Here is an 18174-nt window from a genome sequence, read left to right as displayed (position 1 = left end):
CTTGTTCAAGGCCCATCCATCATTAAAAAAGCAATCCATACTGTACGACTATAGTGGGTTAATATATGTCTTTTGAAGCAACACAAAACTTCTGTGAGAGAAAACTATTCGTAATTTGAGCATATTTAGTGATCGATACCTGTACATCACGTTATATTGTCAAAAAACATCTATAACTAAAATGGTGACACCATTTTATTTAATATAACTCTTAATTTGTTCGGCTGAAGAATGAAAGTCATATACACCTATAGCATTAGTAAATTATGGGATTATTTTGGGTGAACTATTTCTTTAAGACTTACATATTCATACTTGAATAACAATATATTCAATTTTGATTTCATGGGGACTTAAAATAATTTCATGCTGAAAGTTCAGTTTCTGAGGCGTAATCATATTCATAGATTTTTTTTTTGTGGTAAATCGACAGCATTCAAGAGCTTTTGTCAACAGTGCTGAAGTTGTATTTAACCCAGAACATTCCTCTAATCTGTCCTAAATTACACAACAATAAATATCAATAAGGCAGATGTAAAAATGTCAGCCCCCAGGGACAACTGTCAAAGAGGAGAGGGGGGTCAAAGAGAGATCTGGGTCTGAATTTCATCTGATCAATTTGCCAAGCTCGGGAAAGATGCCTTTGTTTCCTCTGCTGTGAGGGTCACAGGTAAACAAAGCCATCAATGATGGCACCACCAGAGGACACTGATCTTAATGACTATTGTGCTAGCTGAAAACAACAGCCACCCTGCATGAGCCTCGCTCTCTCTCTGTGGGGTTTTTAAAACAAGTGCTCTTCTGAAACTACAGTAATCTCAAGATCTCAGTCTGCGTGATCGTATCACACTCCGTGTCCATTTTAATACAGATGGTCTTCCTATTTGTGCTTTAGAGATGACTCAAGAAAGGCTGTTAAGAGGGCGATGGTGGGGAAGTGTGACAAGAAACTGTCTGATGTATTGGCTCTTGTTCAGAACTTGAACTGTTTTCTTGTATTTCAGCAGGACTGTGATAAGCTGTGGTCCGTGGCCCATTGTTTATCGCCTGCGATGCTCTCGCCTTGCCATTTTTATGACCTGCTCATTTGTCTGCCACATTGGTAAGTGGCCCAGTGTTGGCAAGTATATGACAGTCCTGAAGTGAACTATTACAATCAGATGTATGATAAGGTATAAGTTGGACACAGAAAGCATCCATTTTAAAACGACTGGAAACATAAAACACTCAGCCAGGAATTCCACACTTATTAAATTTAAATCAATCATGCAGACCTATTCGATAAAGAATCATGTAGACCAATTTATGAAATCGTTTTTACTTTTTAACTCAAACTGGTTTAAAACTACCTCGGGTTTTATTATACATGCTCCTAGGGATGTTCATATTGACCGGTTAACCGCTAACCGAAGGTAAGAATTTATGACTGATTAATATTATCAGTTAAAAGGAAAACAAATTGTTAAGACGTACAGACATTTCGCCACTATTTCATCATTAACTTAGCAAATAATTGCTGCCCTGACTTTCTGGTAAAGTAATAATTTGTATGAGAAATCATTTGTGCTGCATAAGTGTCTGTGCTTGAGTAAGGGTTCTGTCTCCATCTTGCGCGTGTCTCCGTCTGAAATGTGTCCTGCTTTAGAAAGATGAAAAAGAGACAACCCACCCTCTTTGCATATCAATCCTCTGGACTGATCGCATGCTCTTTGCTAATGTAATGTTGCATAAAAAATTTGATAATGTATGAATCCTTGTTCTGTTGTTGATCTGTTGCTGCTGTTTGCACGTTCAAATTAAATAAAACGTTTGTATTGTTTTTACAGGGTCACAGACAACCGTCAACTTTATTTTTACTCCATAACAATCTAATGCTGGGTTTAGATCAGCCGCGGTAGAGGTGTCAAGCACAAGTGATTTCAATGTTAAGACACGTTAATGTGCGTCAGGAGGTCTCGCGGCGCGAATGAGGCATTTAGTGCACACAGTAGACGCGATTCCGCCTCATTTTCACATCTAGTTCCCGCGAATGGCCCAAATTGAGCATTGCCACGGCAAACGCGTAACTTCAGAATTTTGAACTTTGGCGGAAAAACGCGCTGCGATAACCAATCAGGAGCTTGTTCCAGTAGTAACGTGATTACAGTAATGAATAGTAACAAATTTCCGCGTGAATGTCTTGATGACTAGAATTTCACGTGCGAATAAAACGAATAAACTCAAAATGTTCAAGAGACAAAAAACTAGATGCGGTAGACCCGATTTGGCGCCTCAAACACGGCTGGTGTGAACTAGGGATGAGCATTTTCGGTTTTCGGCCGAAAGACATTTATCACCAAAACAATACGGCCGAAATGTTGTGATGACGCAAACAGAAACTGTGACCTGCGCGTGCTTGTCTGAAGCAACATGTATGCGGAGTGGATGTATTTAACCTCAAAAAGGCACTAAAATGAGCAGTTGTCTGTACACACACAGGCACATGCGGTTGAATGTGTCCGGTCCAGACGTGATCATCACAGTATGTCCTTCAAAGATCAGAACTCTTGATGTGTAAACTTAAGAGAGTCGCGCAAATGTGTCTCATACTGTAATCCATTAACAAACATTTGCCGAATAGAGCAATGAAAAACAATGTAACTTTTTTATGCAGCGCTGTTTGGGATTCGCCTTCGTTCTCTGTGTGCGCGCGTGTTTGAGTGCCCTCAATAGTGCACACATGAGTGAGACGCAAACAAGCGAACATAAAATCTTTCTATTATTGACAGGACACATATAAATAAAACCACAGTATTCTTTTTATAATAAAAACATTTGTTTATGTCTTAAGTGTATGTATAGATTACAGTCGGAAACCAGTCTCTGCTTACTTGGTCTTAAAGAGACAGTAACCTCAATTAACCTACTTAAGTCTGTATCATTAATGTTAATCAAACAACCCAAGACAAAGAGAAAATCACTTCTGTAGCTCTAAAAATAATAATAAATTTAATTTATACAAAGACAGTGTTATGACTCATTTAATTCGATTTCTGTACCTAATGCTAATGTTAGCCCTTATTATCTTTGTTGTTTTTTATAAATGTTTGCAATTTCTTTATTTGTTATTAGATTTTCCACACCCCCTTTTTTTCTAATCTGAAAAATAATCCAATCCGTGCCTCAAAAACTGTAATGTGATCCGTCTAACCATTTTACTAACCATTTAAAAACAATTAACAGTATTGTGGCAAACTTCTTTTCACAATTGATTATCCGAAACACAGACGACTGATTTTTTTTATCAAACTGCTCGGTTAAAGTCAACATGAAACAGTACCATATTCCTGAGTAAAACAGATCAATACTATATGAGAAAAAAAGATGAAGGGCGGGACGTGATTTTATCAATCTGATTGGATTGTAAAAAGTGGGCGTTGCATACCAGCATGGATCCAGACCTAAATGTGACTTGTCTGAATGTGCACTGGACTGTTACTGGCACAAATGTAATTTTTGATTTGTGATTGCTTTAAAACAGGTTGGCCAAACAGATAGTCCCACCCCAAACTCATGCTATTACATTTGTTTACAAAAATGAATTAATAACAGAAATGAGTATTAAATAAATAGAAAGAAATAGGTGTTTTGATTTCATGTGACTTCAGATTTATCATGTAGTGTTTAATACTACACAAATAAATAAAAAAACCAAAATAAGCTGCTCAACATGAAGATCAACACAGGACAATGAAGTGACAAACCAACACCCACGAGATGAGATGAGCAAGACAGTGAGAGACAGAAAGACAAGCGGGAAACATCAAAGCGGTCCAACAAAGAACTGGAACAAAACATGCTCCTTCAGGAACGCTGTGATGATGGTAACTCAGCACGACCAATAACTCCAACTGTTGTTTTATATTCACTTTATACCCATCAGGTCAAAACCCAGCGAGCTGCCCTGCCGTCTACATACTGTAGATAGCATCGCCATTAATTTCACGTCAGTATGTTCCTGCACCTCATACACCATCTTAGATTTATTTGTTGCAATCCATTGTGGAAAACGTACCTCTTAAAAACATGAATATTTGACTAAAACAAAGTATTACGGGTCGCAAGATGGCTGCAAAACAGCCTCAAGGAGCTTTAAGGCCGAATGATGGTCTATTTTTTATGTGTACGCGAGACGCAATTTTCGTCAACAGAACAGTACGCGCGTACTGTACGTGCACAGCCAGATTTTTTTAATACATTGCGTACATTGTAGCCTGCAGGAGAATGTAGTATGTAACCCAGGAGATGCATTGCATTTGTCACAATGTGCATGCGTCGAACGTCTGTGTACACGTACGAGTCAAATTAAGCATACTTTGCAAGGCTGTACGTTCGCGCACACGTAAAAAAAACTGACCATACTCCAGGCTTTAAACAGTGCCTTTGTAGGCAGCTCACTAGAATTGATAACAGGGCATGCAAGTCATTTTGAGAGCCCGTGTCCATCATCACTCTTCCAGTCAGGAGCTGTTGCAACAGCATTGCAATTCCACCACCATGCAAGTCTCTTTTTCACAAATCAACACAGCATCACGACTTCAGTGACTTCAGGGAATCGAAACACCAGATGGTCAATTAGCAAACGCTCCAAGTATGCCATTTTTGGAAAATCTGTGATTGGAAAACAGATCTAAGCAGGTCCGTTTTACTGGAGGTTTGTGTTACTATACCTGACCTTCTGACCTCATACCTGATAAATCCGCTTTTGGTGCTCCTGCAGACAAAAAGAATTGTATGCATGAAACAGCCAGAGGCAGGTTCACCATCACGACTCGTCCATTAAGCTACCTGCTCCCTGTCTGTGTGCTATGACTATGATGAATACACTGCTACTCTTCTGGTCCCAGTTCTAACAGAGCGAAATGAGTCAGGAGATCCCATGTGTTACCTGTTCTCCCTCGGTGAAGACGCGGGGACCGAAGCTCCAGGTGATGGTGGGCGTGGGGTCTCCGGTGGCCTCGCACGTTAACGTGACTTTTTCGTCCATTTCTGTTGTAGTCTGGCTTTCCAAAAATGTGATTTTGGGTTGCACTAAGAGGACATAATTTAATGGGTTAATGAAACTTTGGCAATTATTCACTTTTCATTTTGAGAGCTCAGATGCAAAGCTTCTAAACGCCACCTCCGTCAAAAATGAGATAATTATATTGATCCAATGCCATGATTTCAATGCCAATGAAATCACCTAAACAAACACGTCCCTACCCCAACAGAATCATGACCTTCTTTTAAAAGACCCGCCCCACACATACGCAACCCAGGCAACGATGTCAGTTAGTAGACACGTTCCTTATTGCTAATTGGCTACAAGTGTGTTTTGGTAGTCGGCCCGACTCCTTTTTCCAAAGTGTTTTTCAAAATCATGCAGCCCGCCTGTAATTTGTGGTCCTATGCCATACAGTGAGAGAAGTTCAAAGACGGCGTTTTCCTGGTCTTGTGACAAATATAGCCTACGATAGTTTTGTAACATTATCATAAATTCAGCATGATCAACGCAGTGTGTGTGCGTACCGGTATTTGTTTACCACTAGCGCATACTTTTGACATTACACTAATGTGTGTTGCAGTCCTCGCAGCCTTATGCTGCGTTTACACCAGCCGTGGTAGAGGCGGCAAGTGTGGGTGATTTACATGTTAAGTCAATGCAAAGACGCGATTAGGCATCCTGCGGCACGGTACACGCGGTAAGCGCGGCGCAAATGGCGCGGAATGCGCAAATTGAACGTTGCGGCGGGAAACGTGCAAGTAGAAAAATCTGAACTTCGGCAGATTTCTGCGCTGCATTAACCAATCAGGACCTTGCTGAAGTAGTGACGTGATTACAGGAAGCAAGCGGAATGGCGGAGTCTTCTCGAATGACTAGAATTTCACGCACGAAAAAAGCGTCCAACTACTCGCGAATAGTGCGTTTTTGCTGCCTCTACCGCGGCTTGTGTAAAATGCAATATAAGATTCATTAGGTGTTACCATTATACAGTCTACATGCCTGTCGTACCCAGGTTTAAACAATCCATGTCGCACGGTGTAATAAGGTAATGATCTTATAGATTTGCACTATATCGTGCAGTGTATCCCCGGCTTTAGAAGTTGAGATTTATGCATACACTTAGAGGGTTTTGCAGTGAAACACAAATTTGTTAAATACCAATGAAATTACTAAAGTGACGTTCGTGAAAATAAGGCATTTTATTGCTGATTAATAACCTGTAAATTGCCATTTAAGTGAAATTACTAAACCTAAACATTAGACCTGAATAAAAAATGCTTATTTACAAGAAAACATGAGATGCATTTAGAGGATTTGGCATCTGAGCTCTTCATTTCTTTCCTTTACAGAACTTTAAAAGAGATATTTTGCATTCACTTAGTTTTTTGGCAGACACTTTTCCAAATGAGTTTCCAAATGTTTTAACCAATCATGACATGCCAAATACGTACAAGTTCTATTACGGTACATTTACACGGGATGTAAGCATTAAAGCTTATCATTTACTTTTAATGGGTGTCGTCATGCGTTCCCGAACTGAATTGTGGATCTGTCAATGACCCGTCACTGGCGTTGCTCGTGGCAAAAGTTTAATATTTCTAAACTTTTCATGCGCCAACGCGTTTGTCAGCCAATCAGATCGCCTTATGCCAATAACTTAAGCAGAGCCAGCCAATGACGTTTACGCAAGACCGGAGAACAGAGGAGCATGTGTTGCGGCCACTGTGATTGGCTGTTGGCAATGATTCAGACACGCCCTCCGTCAAGCTCCGTAACGCTTACACCCCGTACAGTTACATGTACAGTATAGTGCTGTTTATCAATTTTAAACTTCGTCCTCTACTCACTAAAAATAAGGTCATATATAAAGAATACTTGTTGGATAACCACGGTAGAATTTTTGGGTGGACTGTCCCTTCAAGGTAGAAAACTGCAACACTTTGATCTCTGCCGAATGAAACTGAATCTTTGTTTCAGTACTGACTCTTCAAACTTCACAGGCTGCTCTAGGTTGAACTTTTATCCTCTGAGATCTCTCATTAATTCTTACCAAAGACTTTAAGGCTGAGCTCTTGTTCACTTTTCCCAGCTTTATTCGTTGCGATGCAGGTGTAATCTCCCTCGTCCAGCTTTGTCACATCCAGTACAGTCATCTCTGAACCATCTTCATTGAAGCTGTATTTATCCCCGCTTTCAAGCAAAATGTTGTTCCTGAGAGAAAAGAATAAGCCGGCATGTCGAAACAATGCCGCATGCAACAAGGGAGACAAATAAGGTTTCCCATCAGCGTGTCTTTTCAATATAAATCCAGCCATTTTACAGATACAAATGTGTATTAAGAAACAGAATGTACTTTTATCCGACCGCTCTCAGCTACAGTTCTTTCATTTGGCATCTATTTGCCCCTCCATTTGTGGTCTTTGTGCAGACGCTTCAGAAATCATTGGATCCCTGACCATGGTGGCGACCTCTTGATTTAAGGTCAAACAGGTAATAAATATACCACAACTCTTGTCAGAGGAGAGGACCTGAGCTATTTTGAGACAAATAAACACCTTCACCCTGTACATCCACTACATGACCAAACAAAAGCTCCTTGAGGTGCTGTGTCGTCCTGAGGGTTTTATATGCTCACTTGTAAGATAAGGAGAACATGCACTCCTACCGAGCAGATGAGGAGAAGCTCAAGTGTTATTAGTGCGAAAAGCTCCTTCTACCTATCGTCACAGATTTTTCCCTAAACTTCTGAGCTTCTTGCAATACACACATGCTTTAAAATGCATGTTTTAGTTGCCGGCGATGTGCCGAAGGAAAATGCGGTCTTACCGTTTCCAGGTCACCATCGGCTCGGGAAATCCATCTGCGTCACAGGCCAACACTGTAGGGGGGCCTATCTCTGCAGTGGCATTGGTTTCCGCTTGACGGATTCTTATGGTGGGAAGTACTGAGAAGACAAATTACAGGTTGAAAGCAACCAGAACCACACCCTAAAACCCTAAAGCAGGTACAGTTAGATTTACCGTTAACAACAACTTTAATTGTGCGAAAGTCGACCTCCCCCCGTGCCTTAATGCGACCCTCGCAGGTGTAAGACCCCTCGTCGGTCTTCCTGATCCCTCGGATTTGGAGGTGGTTGTTAGGCAGTGTCCCAAAACGTACTATGGAGAATAAGGGTGAATTAATTTCTTGCTGGTCTGCACAGATGTGTAGAATAAATAAAGCACAAATATGACAAAGTCAGTGCAACTACATCAATTAAAGCCTATTTTTCCATCTGTTTTCACAATGAATAATGACGTGATGCAATATTTTTAGAGGCCATACGTGCTTGTTAATGAATTTACAACATTATTAATGTTTATCGCAATTACTTTGGAAAGTAATTGTTATATAATACATATGGATATGGTGTAATTTAGCATTTACAGGTACTAGATAATGATTTTGTTATCATTTTTCTCCCACCACACATGAGAATATTGTTGTTTTTTTGACAAGCAACAATTAGGTGTGTTATATCACACTCGCTATTAACAAAAATAATTATGCATTCAAGTGTTTTGGCCATATAACACATTATAAAGTGGCAAATATGTTAATTCACTCTGTGACCCTGGACCAGAAAGTCATAAGTAGCCTGGGTATATTTGAAGAGTTTGGTTAATTAATTAGTTACCACCAAAATCAGTATTGTATCAAGTCAGTATACCAAGTCATGTCTACCACTAATCAACTAAATGAATATAACATGGTAGAGATGAATGCACATTTATTTATTGATTAAATAGATTTATTGCATTTTGCAAAAAATAATATTTTTTTATAATAAATCTTTGAAATTAAATTATGGATTTAAATTTTTATGTTAATATAACCTAAAGATGCTATGTGAAAGTTTATAACAGAAAATAGTGGTTTTCATCTTGTCACTTTCTTGGTACAGAAAACAAATTTTTACCTAAATTTATTTATTGCGTTTTGGAACCAAACTCTTCACTTGTAGCAGTAGTCAACAATACATTGTATGGTAAAAATTATAGATTTTTCTTTTATGCCAAAAACTATTAGGATATTAAGTAAAGATCATATTCCATAATAATATTTTGTACACTTCCTACCACAAATATATAAAACCTTTATATTAGGGGAGACAATTTGTCCGCTTCTGATTATTGGGGGGATTGTCCACCCTCAATGTCTTTTGTGGTTACGGGCCTGGAAGCAGTGCTAAAAACTTAATTTGGACAACTTTCAAAATAGATTTCCTCAATGTTTAGATATATTGCACCCTCAGATTCCAGAATTTCAAATAGTTATATCTCAGCCATATATTGTCCTATTCTAACAAACCATGAATCATTGCAAAACTTATAAATTCAGATGATGATGTATAAAGCTCAATAAATGAAGTTTATTAAAACTAAGTTCGGGAGGAACATGGTCATGTGATCCAAACAATCAGCGGGAAAGGTGCGTTTGAATAGCCGTCCCTCATCTCTGTCCCAAGTTTTTTGCTGCATCCCCCTCCCCTTGGACAGCACCCCGAATATTTTTATATTCCCTACTGGTTACATGTTAATGCGATCTTGTGAAAAAAATGACCCTTATGACTCATTTTGTGGTCCAGGGTCACATTATTATTCCTATATGAAATAAAGAAGTCATTTCTAAAATGTCATAAGTTGACTGATGCTTTTAGGTATCTTACCCACAAATTAACCATGTATTCATTTCCTGTATGAAAAAACACTCTCTTGCCACCATAAATGAACTGTCTAATGTAGTTGATTGAGTTTTACTGTGTAGAGCTATTATATGCTAAACGTTCTTTTCCAAACTCTCCAGGAATAATTTCTCCCTAAACAGTGCTTCAAACATTACAATTTAAATGTAAAAATTATATATTGTGTAAAAAGAATGAATAAAACATAGTCATTTGTCTTACCATCTTTTTCAAATTGGATTTTTGCACCTTTGTATTTCCACAGGACAACTGGTGGCGGTGAGCTTATGACATCACACACAATGATGGCGTCGTCCCCCTCTTTGTACTCTTGTGGTGATGGGACATTTGTAAAGGTGATTTTTTCTGAAAAAAAAAAACATTCGTAGCTCTGCTCAATTTGTCAAAAAAAATATTTTATTGGTAACAGTATATAGGAAAGATTGCTAAATTAAATGTAACATGCACACATAAAAAGGCAAATTAAATAATATTATCCTCACAATTTGCTCATACCTACAGGTTTGATTTGAAATGGTAAACAATATTTAATATTTAATAGCGATATTACTATTCTTACGCTGGATTTCCAAGATACCCCTGAAACATAAACTTTTCTTATTTGAATGAACATGAAACATCTATATTGATACTTTTATATATTATATGGATTCAGACTGATACTAAAAAGGAATCTTACGATGTATTTTAAGATTGACGGTGGATTCGGCCTGTTGATCACTGCTGCTGGCCTCACATTTGTATGTTCCAGCGTGATCGACCTTTGCGTTGTAGATCGTAAGAGTGGAGGACGTCTCGTCGTTACGAGTCACGCTGATGTCCGGCCTGCCAGGCTCGATCTTCTCCCCGCTTGGGGAGAACCAGTTGATTTCCTTCACCCCGCCGGTAACTGCAACCCAAAGGATTGCATCAGTCAGCTCCAATGCAAAATAACTGCATCACAATTCAAAGGCGTACCGACGTGTTCAATGAGCCGTTATATACAGTAAATGATTCTGGTAAAACATAAGCTGGTGGAACATTCACAACAGCAGCAATTGAATTGTTTGCTTAAATCAATCAGGATTAGGTGTCACTGGTGCAACAGCTGTCAGATGGCACCTCCCAAAACGTTGACCCATTCTCTGGTTACCAGTCTATTAAACAAATCACTAGACCATAGAACCGAGCACAGCTGAAGAGCCAGCGTTGAGGGCAATTATCAGTGCTGTCGTTCCACGTCTCTGAGTCTTCAAATAAAGCCCAAGGGAGTGTAACCAGGAAAACGGCTTTCCAGAGTGAGACTGAGAGAGACAAAAGATTTAACGTATTTCTCCCGGAAGCTCTATTCAAGTGGGTCTCATTGACTGAGTCCTCAGTGGTACTTACTGACATTGGAAACCATAAACCACATTAAAGATGAATTCACACTGGTGTAATGTTTCACTAAATAGTTTGGAGCTTTGAGAGGTCACAAAATTGTGGAGGGCCACAGTTTTACACTTTAGGACCGCATTTTAATAAAGCAAAATCGTGAACGCATTCAAAGCAAATGGGAATGATGTAATGTGCTTAAAACAATGTGGTTTATGGTCTTAAATGTGTGATAGTGTGTTTTAGAAGGTTCATTTATGAATAAGGGATACGATTGTTTGAATGTGAAAGTAAATAACCAGCAAACAAAAACAACACTAAATCTGCCTGTAATGAAGGAAACAGGAAATAGGTATACTAGGAAATAAAAAATTGTCAGCATTTACTCGCCTCCATTTAATCCAAAACACTAAAATATTTTCTCTTTTCCATAACAACACAAATAAAGAACATCAGTTTCTGTTTCTGTTTTTAAAGGGACACTCCACTTTTTTTGGAAAATATGCTAATTTTCCGGCTCCCCTAGAGTTCAATATTAGATTTTTACCGTTTTGGAATCCATTCAGTTGATTTCTCTGCATTAGCATAACTTAGCACAATCCATTGAATCTGATTAGACCATTAGCATCGTGCTCAGAGTTTCGATATTTTTCCTTTTAAAAACTTGACTCTTCTTTAGTTACATTGTGTACTAAGACCGGCAGAAAATTAAAAGTTGCGATTTTTTTTAGGCCGATATGGCTAGGAACTATACTCTCATTCTGCCGTGATAATCAAGGACTTTGCTGCAGCCGAAAATAGTCCCTTGGTAACCTTCAATAGCAGGGGACTATTTTCGGGCACTACCTAATATCATTGTGCCTCCTGCAGCCATGTTACGGCAGCAAAGTCCTTGATTATTACACCAGAATGAGAGTATAGTTCCTAGCCATATCGGCCTAAAAATCGCAACTTTTAATTTCCTGTCAGTCTACGTACACGATGTAACTACAGAAGTCGAGATTTAAATTGGAAAAATATCGAAAGTCTTTGGTTATTTTTTAGCGCAATGCTAATGGTCTAATCAGATTCAATGGACTGTGCTAAGCTATGCTAAAAGTGGTACCACAAGACCCGGAGATCAGCTGAATGGATTCCAAAACGGTAAAAATCAAATGTTTAACTCTAGGGGAGCTGGAAAATGAGCATATTTTTAAAAAAGTGGAGTGTCCCTTTAATATAAAAGTGGACAGTGATTTATAATACTGCAAAGATCCAAAAAAGACTGTATATAAAAGGGCAGTGTAGATCTCTCTTTGCTTTACAGCTTTGGATGGAAAAACATAAGGTTTAGAAAATTATGCAATTCCTAGTTTAAAAATAATTTGTTTAAGAAAAGAGAATGCTTGATAGTCATATAAAATACAGATAAAAAGATCAAAAAGTTAAGGAAAAAACTCAGGATTCAGTAGGCTTATACAGTATGCAAATATTACCAAAGTCCCTTCTGGGGAAGTCACACCATTAGGCAGCCATATTTGCAATCGCCTCTGGGCAGTTATATCAGTCATGCAAGACTAAACTCCTGTCTACTTGAAAAGGGAAATTAAACAACATATGTCTAACCAATAATTAAACCTGACATCGACTGTACGATAACTTTTGTTTATAAAGCTCAAACTATGCTAAAAAAACACCCCTTTTCAAGGTCATTCTACTGTGCATTTGACAGATTGGCAAGCACCTCACACAACTTTGTATACAGCTCCTCCCTCAGAGATCTGTCAGTCTTTATCGAATGATTATTGGTTCTTTTAACCAACGTTTAGAATGATCTTTTGACAGAAATGCAATATAATATACATAACTATATTATCAGTGGTGTATAACGACTGAACTGTTATGTTTTTATTACCTAAGAATGAACCGTTTTTGCTACAGACACACGGGTCCCTTTACATGGAAGTCACCATTTTATGCCGCCATGTTTCTACCGTAGCCCTAAACAGGCAAACTGCTGTACAGAGCGCGTTTTGTCACCACTGTATAAGTGTCAGGATCCTGCCAAGGAGTCTGGTTTTGTATTCATATCTAGTCATGATGGCAGGGTTCTGGCAGTCCCATGCTTTATGTGGAGGTGCATGGCCTTGTTTATTGGGTCATGTGCCTCCGGTGTCTTGTCTCTTGTCCCCGCCCCTCGTTTTCCTGCTTATTAGTAATCATTGGTTTTCACCCATCACCTGTTCCTCTTGTTATCTTGTTTGTTTTTTTCTATATAATGTCATTGTGTCCTTAGTTCTGTGCAGGTTCATTTTGTTTTGTTACCGTGTTTATGTGGTTATCCAGACGAGTATCTTGTCAAGCTTAGTGTATCTGTACTGTGTTTCATGTCGTGTACACCCTTGTGGGTTTTGTTTTATGTTTATAAATAAAGTGTTTTCTTCTGTTTCCCCGACATCGTCTGCGATTGGGTTTATCCGTCCACAGTTCCTCACAAGAACTCATGTCCAATGTAAAATCAGAGTAGGATGTGTTTTGTGGCTGCTCAAAAACATTCAACCACAGGCGCATCTATACCAGAAAAGCACTCCGGTTTTCGACTGCCTCTAAATGTGGTCGAAAGTGGACGAGCTCAAAACGTTTTACACCCGGTTTAAACCTGTATTTAGCATCGTCCACTTGTGATCCGATCGACCAAAATGCATCTTAAAGGTCACATTCTTCCTGATCTCATTTTTCAAACTTCAGTTAGTGTGTAATGTTGCTGTTAGAGCATAAATAATACCTGCAAAATGGTTAAGCTCAAAGTTCACTGCCAGGCGATATATTTTCTTTAACAGAATTCCCCTTTCAAAGCCTACAGCGAACGGCCGGTTTGGACTACAGCCCTCTACTTCCCGATTGAATGCGTCGATATAAGACTTTTTGACTAAACTCCGCCCACAGGAATACGTCAGACGCCAGCTAGGCTCAAACGGCTGTGCTCTGCTAAGCTAAGCTGCTGTCGAATCACAACACACTAAACAAACCACACAATCAAAACTCGATACGTATTTCTGAAGGAGGGACTTTATAGAATAAGGAAGACATCAGCCCGTTTTTAGGACAGTGAAAACAGTGCTATATTGTGTGAAAAAAACCTTTACACGTGAATCATTAACACATTATAAATACAATCAAAGCTTCAAACAGAACGGGACCTTTAATACTACAGTATGTGCAAATGTCAACCTTACCATGAAAATTTCGTTTTTACCCAGTTTGTTGCCATACTGAAATCTCTAATGTCTCAGAATTGCCACGTCCATAGAAGAGAAATGTCACATCCATAACATTGTTTCTTCTTCATTCACACGAAAATTAAACTAAAATATTTTACTGTATGTACTTTGAAGAGCCATACCTTCTCCATTTTTTGGGTATTATTGCTTCTGGCTCAAGCATGTTGAGAATGTTGATAAGAATGTTGTTCCCCACAAACATTTGTGCTTTTGTCACATAAATAACACATGTGTATATATCTAAAATAGAAAAGTATAGACTGATATTTTTCTCACGTCTGAACCTCTATAGTCAAATGTTTAGGAAACATCAGGGACTTAGAGAAACCTCAAAACAGTGACTTCTTTTAATCATCATAATACAGGCTGAATATGTTTTGTAATTTAGTATGATTCAATATGTAAACTTACCTTCACACAGAAAGAATCGAGACTCCCCCACACTGATCTCACCGTGGGAAGGTGTAATTTCAACTTGCAGAGCAACTAAGGAGGAAAAAAACAGCATTAGTATAAATAAACACATGAAAAATCACTAACATACATTTACAGTAGTACAGCACAGTGGCGGCTGATGACTGCTCTTTAGAGGGGCGCAAATTCAAAAGAATTGTCCGGAGTGTCATGTGTTTTGCTTGTGTTTTCAAAATATGTGTTTGTTGCATCATGTGAACCATATGCATCACGTGTTTTGTCAAAATAAGTGCCTGCTGCACACGCATCAAAACCGTTTATGATTAAAGAGACGCTCACGTTCACAAAATACACGCAAGACACTCCCTTAACAGTAAACTCTTATTACGCATGAGATTATGCGAGTATCTGGCAACCGCGAGCGTCTCTTTTATCATTAACCCTTTAGACGCATCTGCAACAGGCACTTTTTTGACAAAACACGTGATGCACATAGGTTCACTCAACGCGCCCAACACATATTTTGAAATGACGAACCACACACATGACGTGCTACATACATGTTGTGACGAACTTCGCATCGTGCGCCCTCGAAAAAAGAAGTCACCGGCCACTGGTACAGCATCAAAATTAGTGGGGATCTCACAACCAAGAAACTTCTTAAACTGCATTTTATCGCATGCATAATGCAACAGCGCAGAGAGATGCAGAGCACTTTTCATTAATTCCACACAAGCACTTACAGCAGCACGTGTAACTATGGAAACCTCAATGACAGGAGCCTCTCTCATACACAACAGCACATCATTTTGATCCGGCTGAACGAGAGACGACAACAGACGCTGATGCTAACAAGTTTATTGTCAGCTCGACCACATCACCTTTTGCTTTCATATACTGCATTTTTCCAGGCGCGTCTGATGGCTGTATCATTGTGCCAGAAATGCATCCCATAATGTTGAGATTTATTCCTAGTACAAAAAAGATTTTACACTCTTTTTCAAATTTCTAAGCTATGCCAAAAAGGCAATTGTTTGGGTTTAAAAGTGATATGTCTGCACATAAATTCCAACAATTTTTACTTTAAAAACACAGAGACAGACGAGAGCAAAAACAGATCAATATGTTTGAATTGAAACAAGATAAAACCCAGTTGGGTTGGCCAATGATTCGACCGAGGTCATTGCTCATCCGTATGTCTGCACACAGGAGATGTTAGGGAAATTAGTACAGACAAAAGGAGCAGACCAGAAACAGAATTGATCAGCGAACAGATGGTGGCCTTTTGTCTTTCAGGTAATTTAATAAATGACCAAACCCGGGCAAATGTAAACCTCAATTAGATCAGCATAATCGATCGATAGTATTGGATGTGCTGTTGTTGTTGTTAGTAGAAGGGCCATTCATTCTTTGTGTCTTCTCACATTTATTTTCTCTTTAAACATTAGAAAGGCGAAATAATAACTTTAAAACGTTAACGGAATTGCCAAACGTGCAGATTAAAGGGAAATGAAGTGATACGCTGAGGACAGAGGTTATTTTTTAATGAATTAGCCACTCATTAGCAGAGCATGCTGGGAGATGCATGTTTATAGTAAAGCACAGTGTGTAAGAGTCACGGAGATCTGATCTCTCAAGTCCATTGCTTTAAATCTCTTTAAATAATTATAAGAACAATGCTGCCTACAGCATTTAACTTCTGTTACAGTCTGGCACACAAAAAAGCTAGGAACACTTTAATGAAGCAAAAAGGGGTCACAGTGAAAGGAAAAAGGGTGGGGTTACACCAGCCATTTGTCGGTAAGGTCCACACTGGAGGTTTACTAGATAGTTTGCAACTTCCTCTGTACTTTATTCAGTTATGTCATTTGTTCATAACCCCAGATTAGTTCAGCATTAGTTCACCCCAGAATAAAAATGTTCTCATTAATTACTCCCCTCATGCCATTCCACAACCATATAACTTAGAAAGTTTTTTATCAAAACACCATCTACATTAACACATTTTACAATCCCACTAGCATGTTATTTAGACAAAAATATATGCATATTTTTATTCGCGTGAGGAAGCTGGTGTTTTGATTGTCATTTACACACAATTTCATGCCAATGCAGTAAAGGTTTATTGCACCATTACAGTTAACGATTATTCGACTGATTGATCGTTAATTTAACCCTTATAAGTCCCTTGGGGTCAATCTTACCCCCAAGCCACTTTTTTTTCATCTCAGTGGAATAAGAATTTGTAACTTTTCTAGACTATCTTTCAATATTCATATAAAAAACTGGACTTGATTCAGTCGTTGTAAAGATGTGTAAAAAATACCAAAAGAGGCCTTTGGGGGTAAAAATTACCCCAATTGAAAATGCAAAAAGTATTTTTTTTTTCTTTTTATTTGTCAAGAATATCTATGCATCCCAGCATAAATCTGAAAATTTCAACACAGAAAAGAAGATCTGGTACTAGAGCACAAATGCAATATAGAAAAGACGTGCTCAATCACACACAAATAGACACACACAAAAGTTATGACTGTCACAGAGAGCATTTTTTATAGAATTTGGCAAAAAAACAGCAACAGATGCAAAACAAAGATGTAAATTGGTGGGCTCTAATGCACACACATACACACATACACACACACACACACACACACACACACAGACAAATAAAGATACAGACACACACATAAAGAAACAAACACACATGCACACACACACGCACAAACACACACATAGACTCAAGACACACACACGCTGCAACCTGATCTCACAAAGTTCTGTTTGATAGACACAGAATTTTTTGCTAATTTTTCCATGGCATTCTCACGGATCTCCGCATTTTTCCGTGGCCCTGCTACGGACTGTCTTTTTCCGTGGCATTCTCACGGATTGGTTACTCAACTGCTTTTTCCTATTTTCAAATTATTTTCGCTTCGGTTTAGGGTTAGATTTGGTGTTTGTGCTAGTATATCACTTTAACTATTGATTTATATTATTTTTTTCTGATTTATTCGTTTATACTTTCTAAACTTTAAACAATTGTCGCCTGGCGTTGGGGTTAGAGTTGGGTAGGGATGTCATTTCATGTAAATCCCTAAACCGAAGCGAAAATTGTAAGAAAATAGGACAAAACAGTTGAGTAACCAATCTGTGAGAATGCCACGTAAAAAGAGGCAGGGCCACGGAAAAATGCGGAGATCCATGATAATGCCACAGAAAAATTAGCAAAAAATTCCGTGATAAAAATAATTGGTTACATTTTTTGAGTGGCAGCAAAGTCAGCCAATCAGTAATGAGATTGCAAGTTAAGCCAGTAGGGGGAGCCAAATAGGTGCAAAACCACTTGTTTAAAATCCCCCTCCCTAATAGAGCTA

At 38.6% G+C, this 18174-nt stretch overlaps 1 protein-coding gene across 7 annotated transcripts in view; it reads right to left on the bottom strand.

The window, feature by feature from the left end:
- ncam1b (neural cell adhesion molecule 1b) overlaps window positions 1–18174 on the bottom strand; it is a 107571-nt gene that overhangs the window by 44423 nt on the left and 44974 nt on the right. For 4 of the 7 annotated variants that reach the window (XM_065281372.1, XM_065281373.1, XM_065281376.1 and 1 more), the window contains exons 2-9: window positions 14795–14869; window positions 10450–10659; window positions 9972–10115; window positions 8047–8184; window positions 7853–7970; window positions 7077–7237; window positions 4928–5070; window positions 4730–4753 (exon numbers count right to left, since the gene is read on the bottom strand). In XM_065281372.1, the coding sequence (XP_065137444.1) occupies window positions 4730–4753; window positions 4928–5070; window positions 7077–7237; window positions 7853–7970; window positions 8047–8184; window positions 9972–10115; window positions 10450–10659; window positions 14795–14869 (1013 nt within the window). The remainder of the gene's footprint in view (window positions 1–4729; window positions 4754–4927; window positions 5071–7076; window positions 7238–7852; window positions 7971–8046; window positions 8185–9971; window positions 10116–10449; window positions 10660–14794; window positions 14870–18174) is intronic. The other 3 variants (XM_065281374.1, XM_065281378.1, XM_065281375.1) reach the window with 1 other exon arrangement.

This window comes from Paramisgurnus dabryanus, chromosome 8 (genome assembly GCF_030506205.2).
Source record: "Paramisgurnus dabryanus chromosome 8, PD_genome_1.1, whole genome shotgun sequence".
Lineage (NCBI taxonomy): Eukaryota > Metazoa > Chordata > Actinopteri > Cypriniformes > Cobitidae > Paramisgurnus > Paramisgurnus dabryanus.
This window is presented reverse-complemented; position numbering and strand designations above follow the sequence as displayed.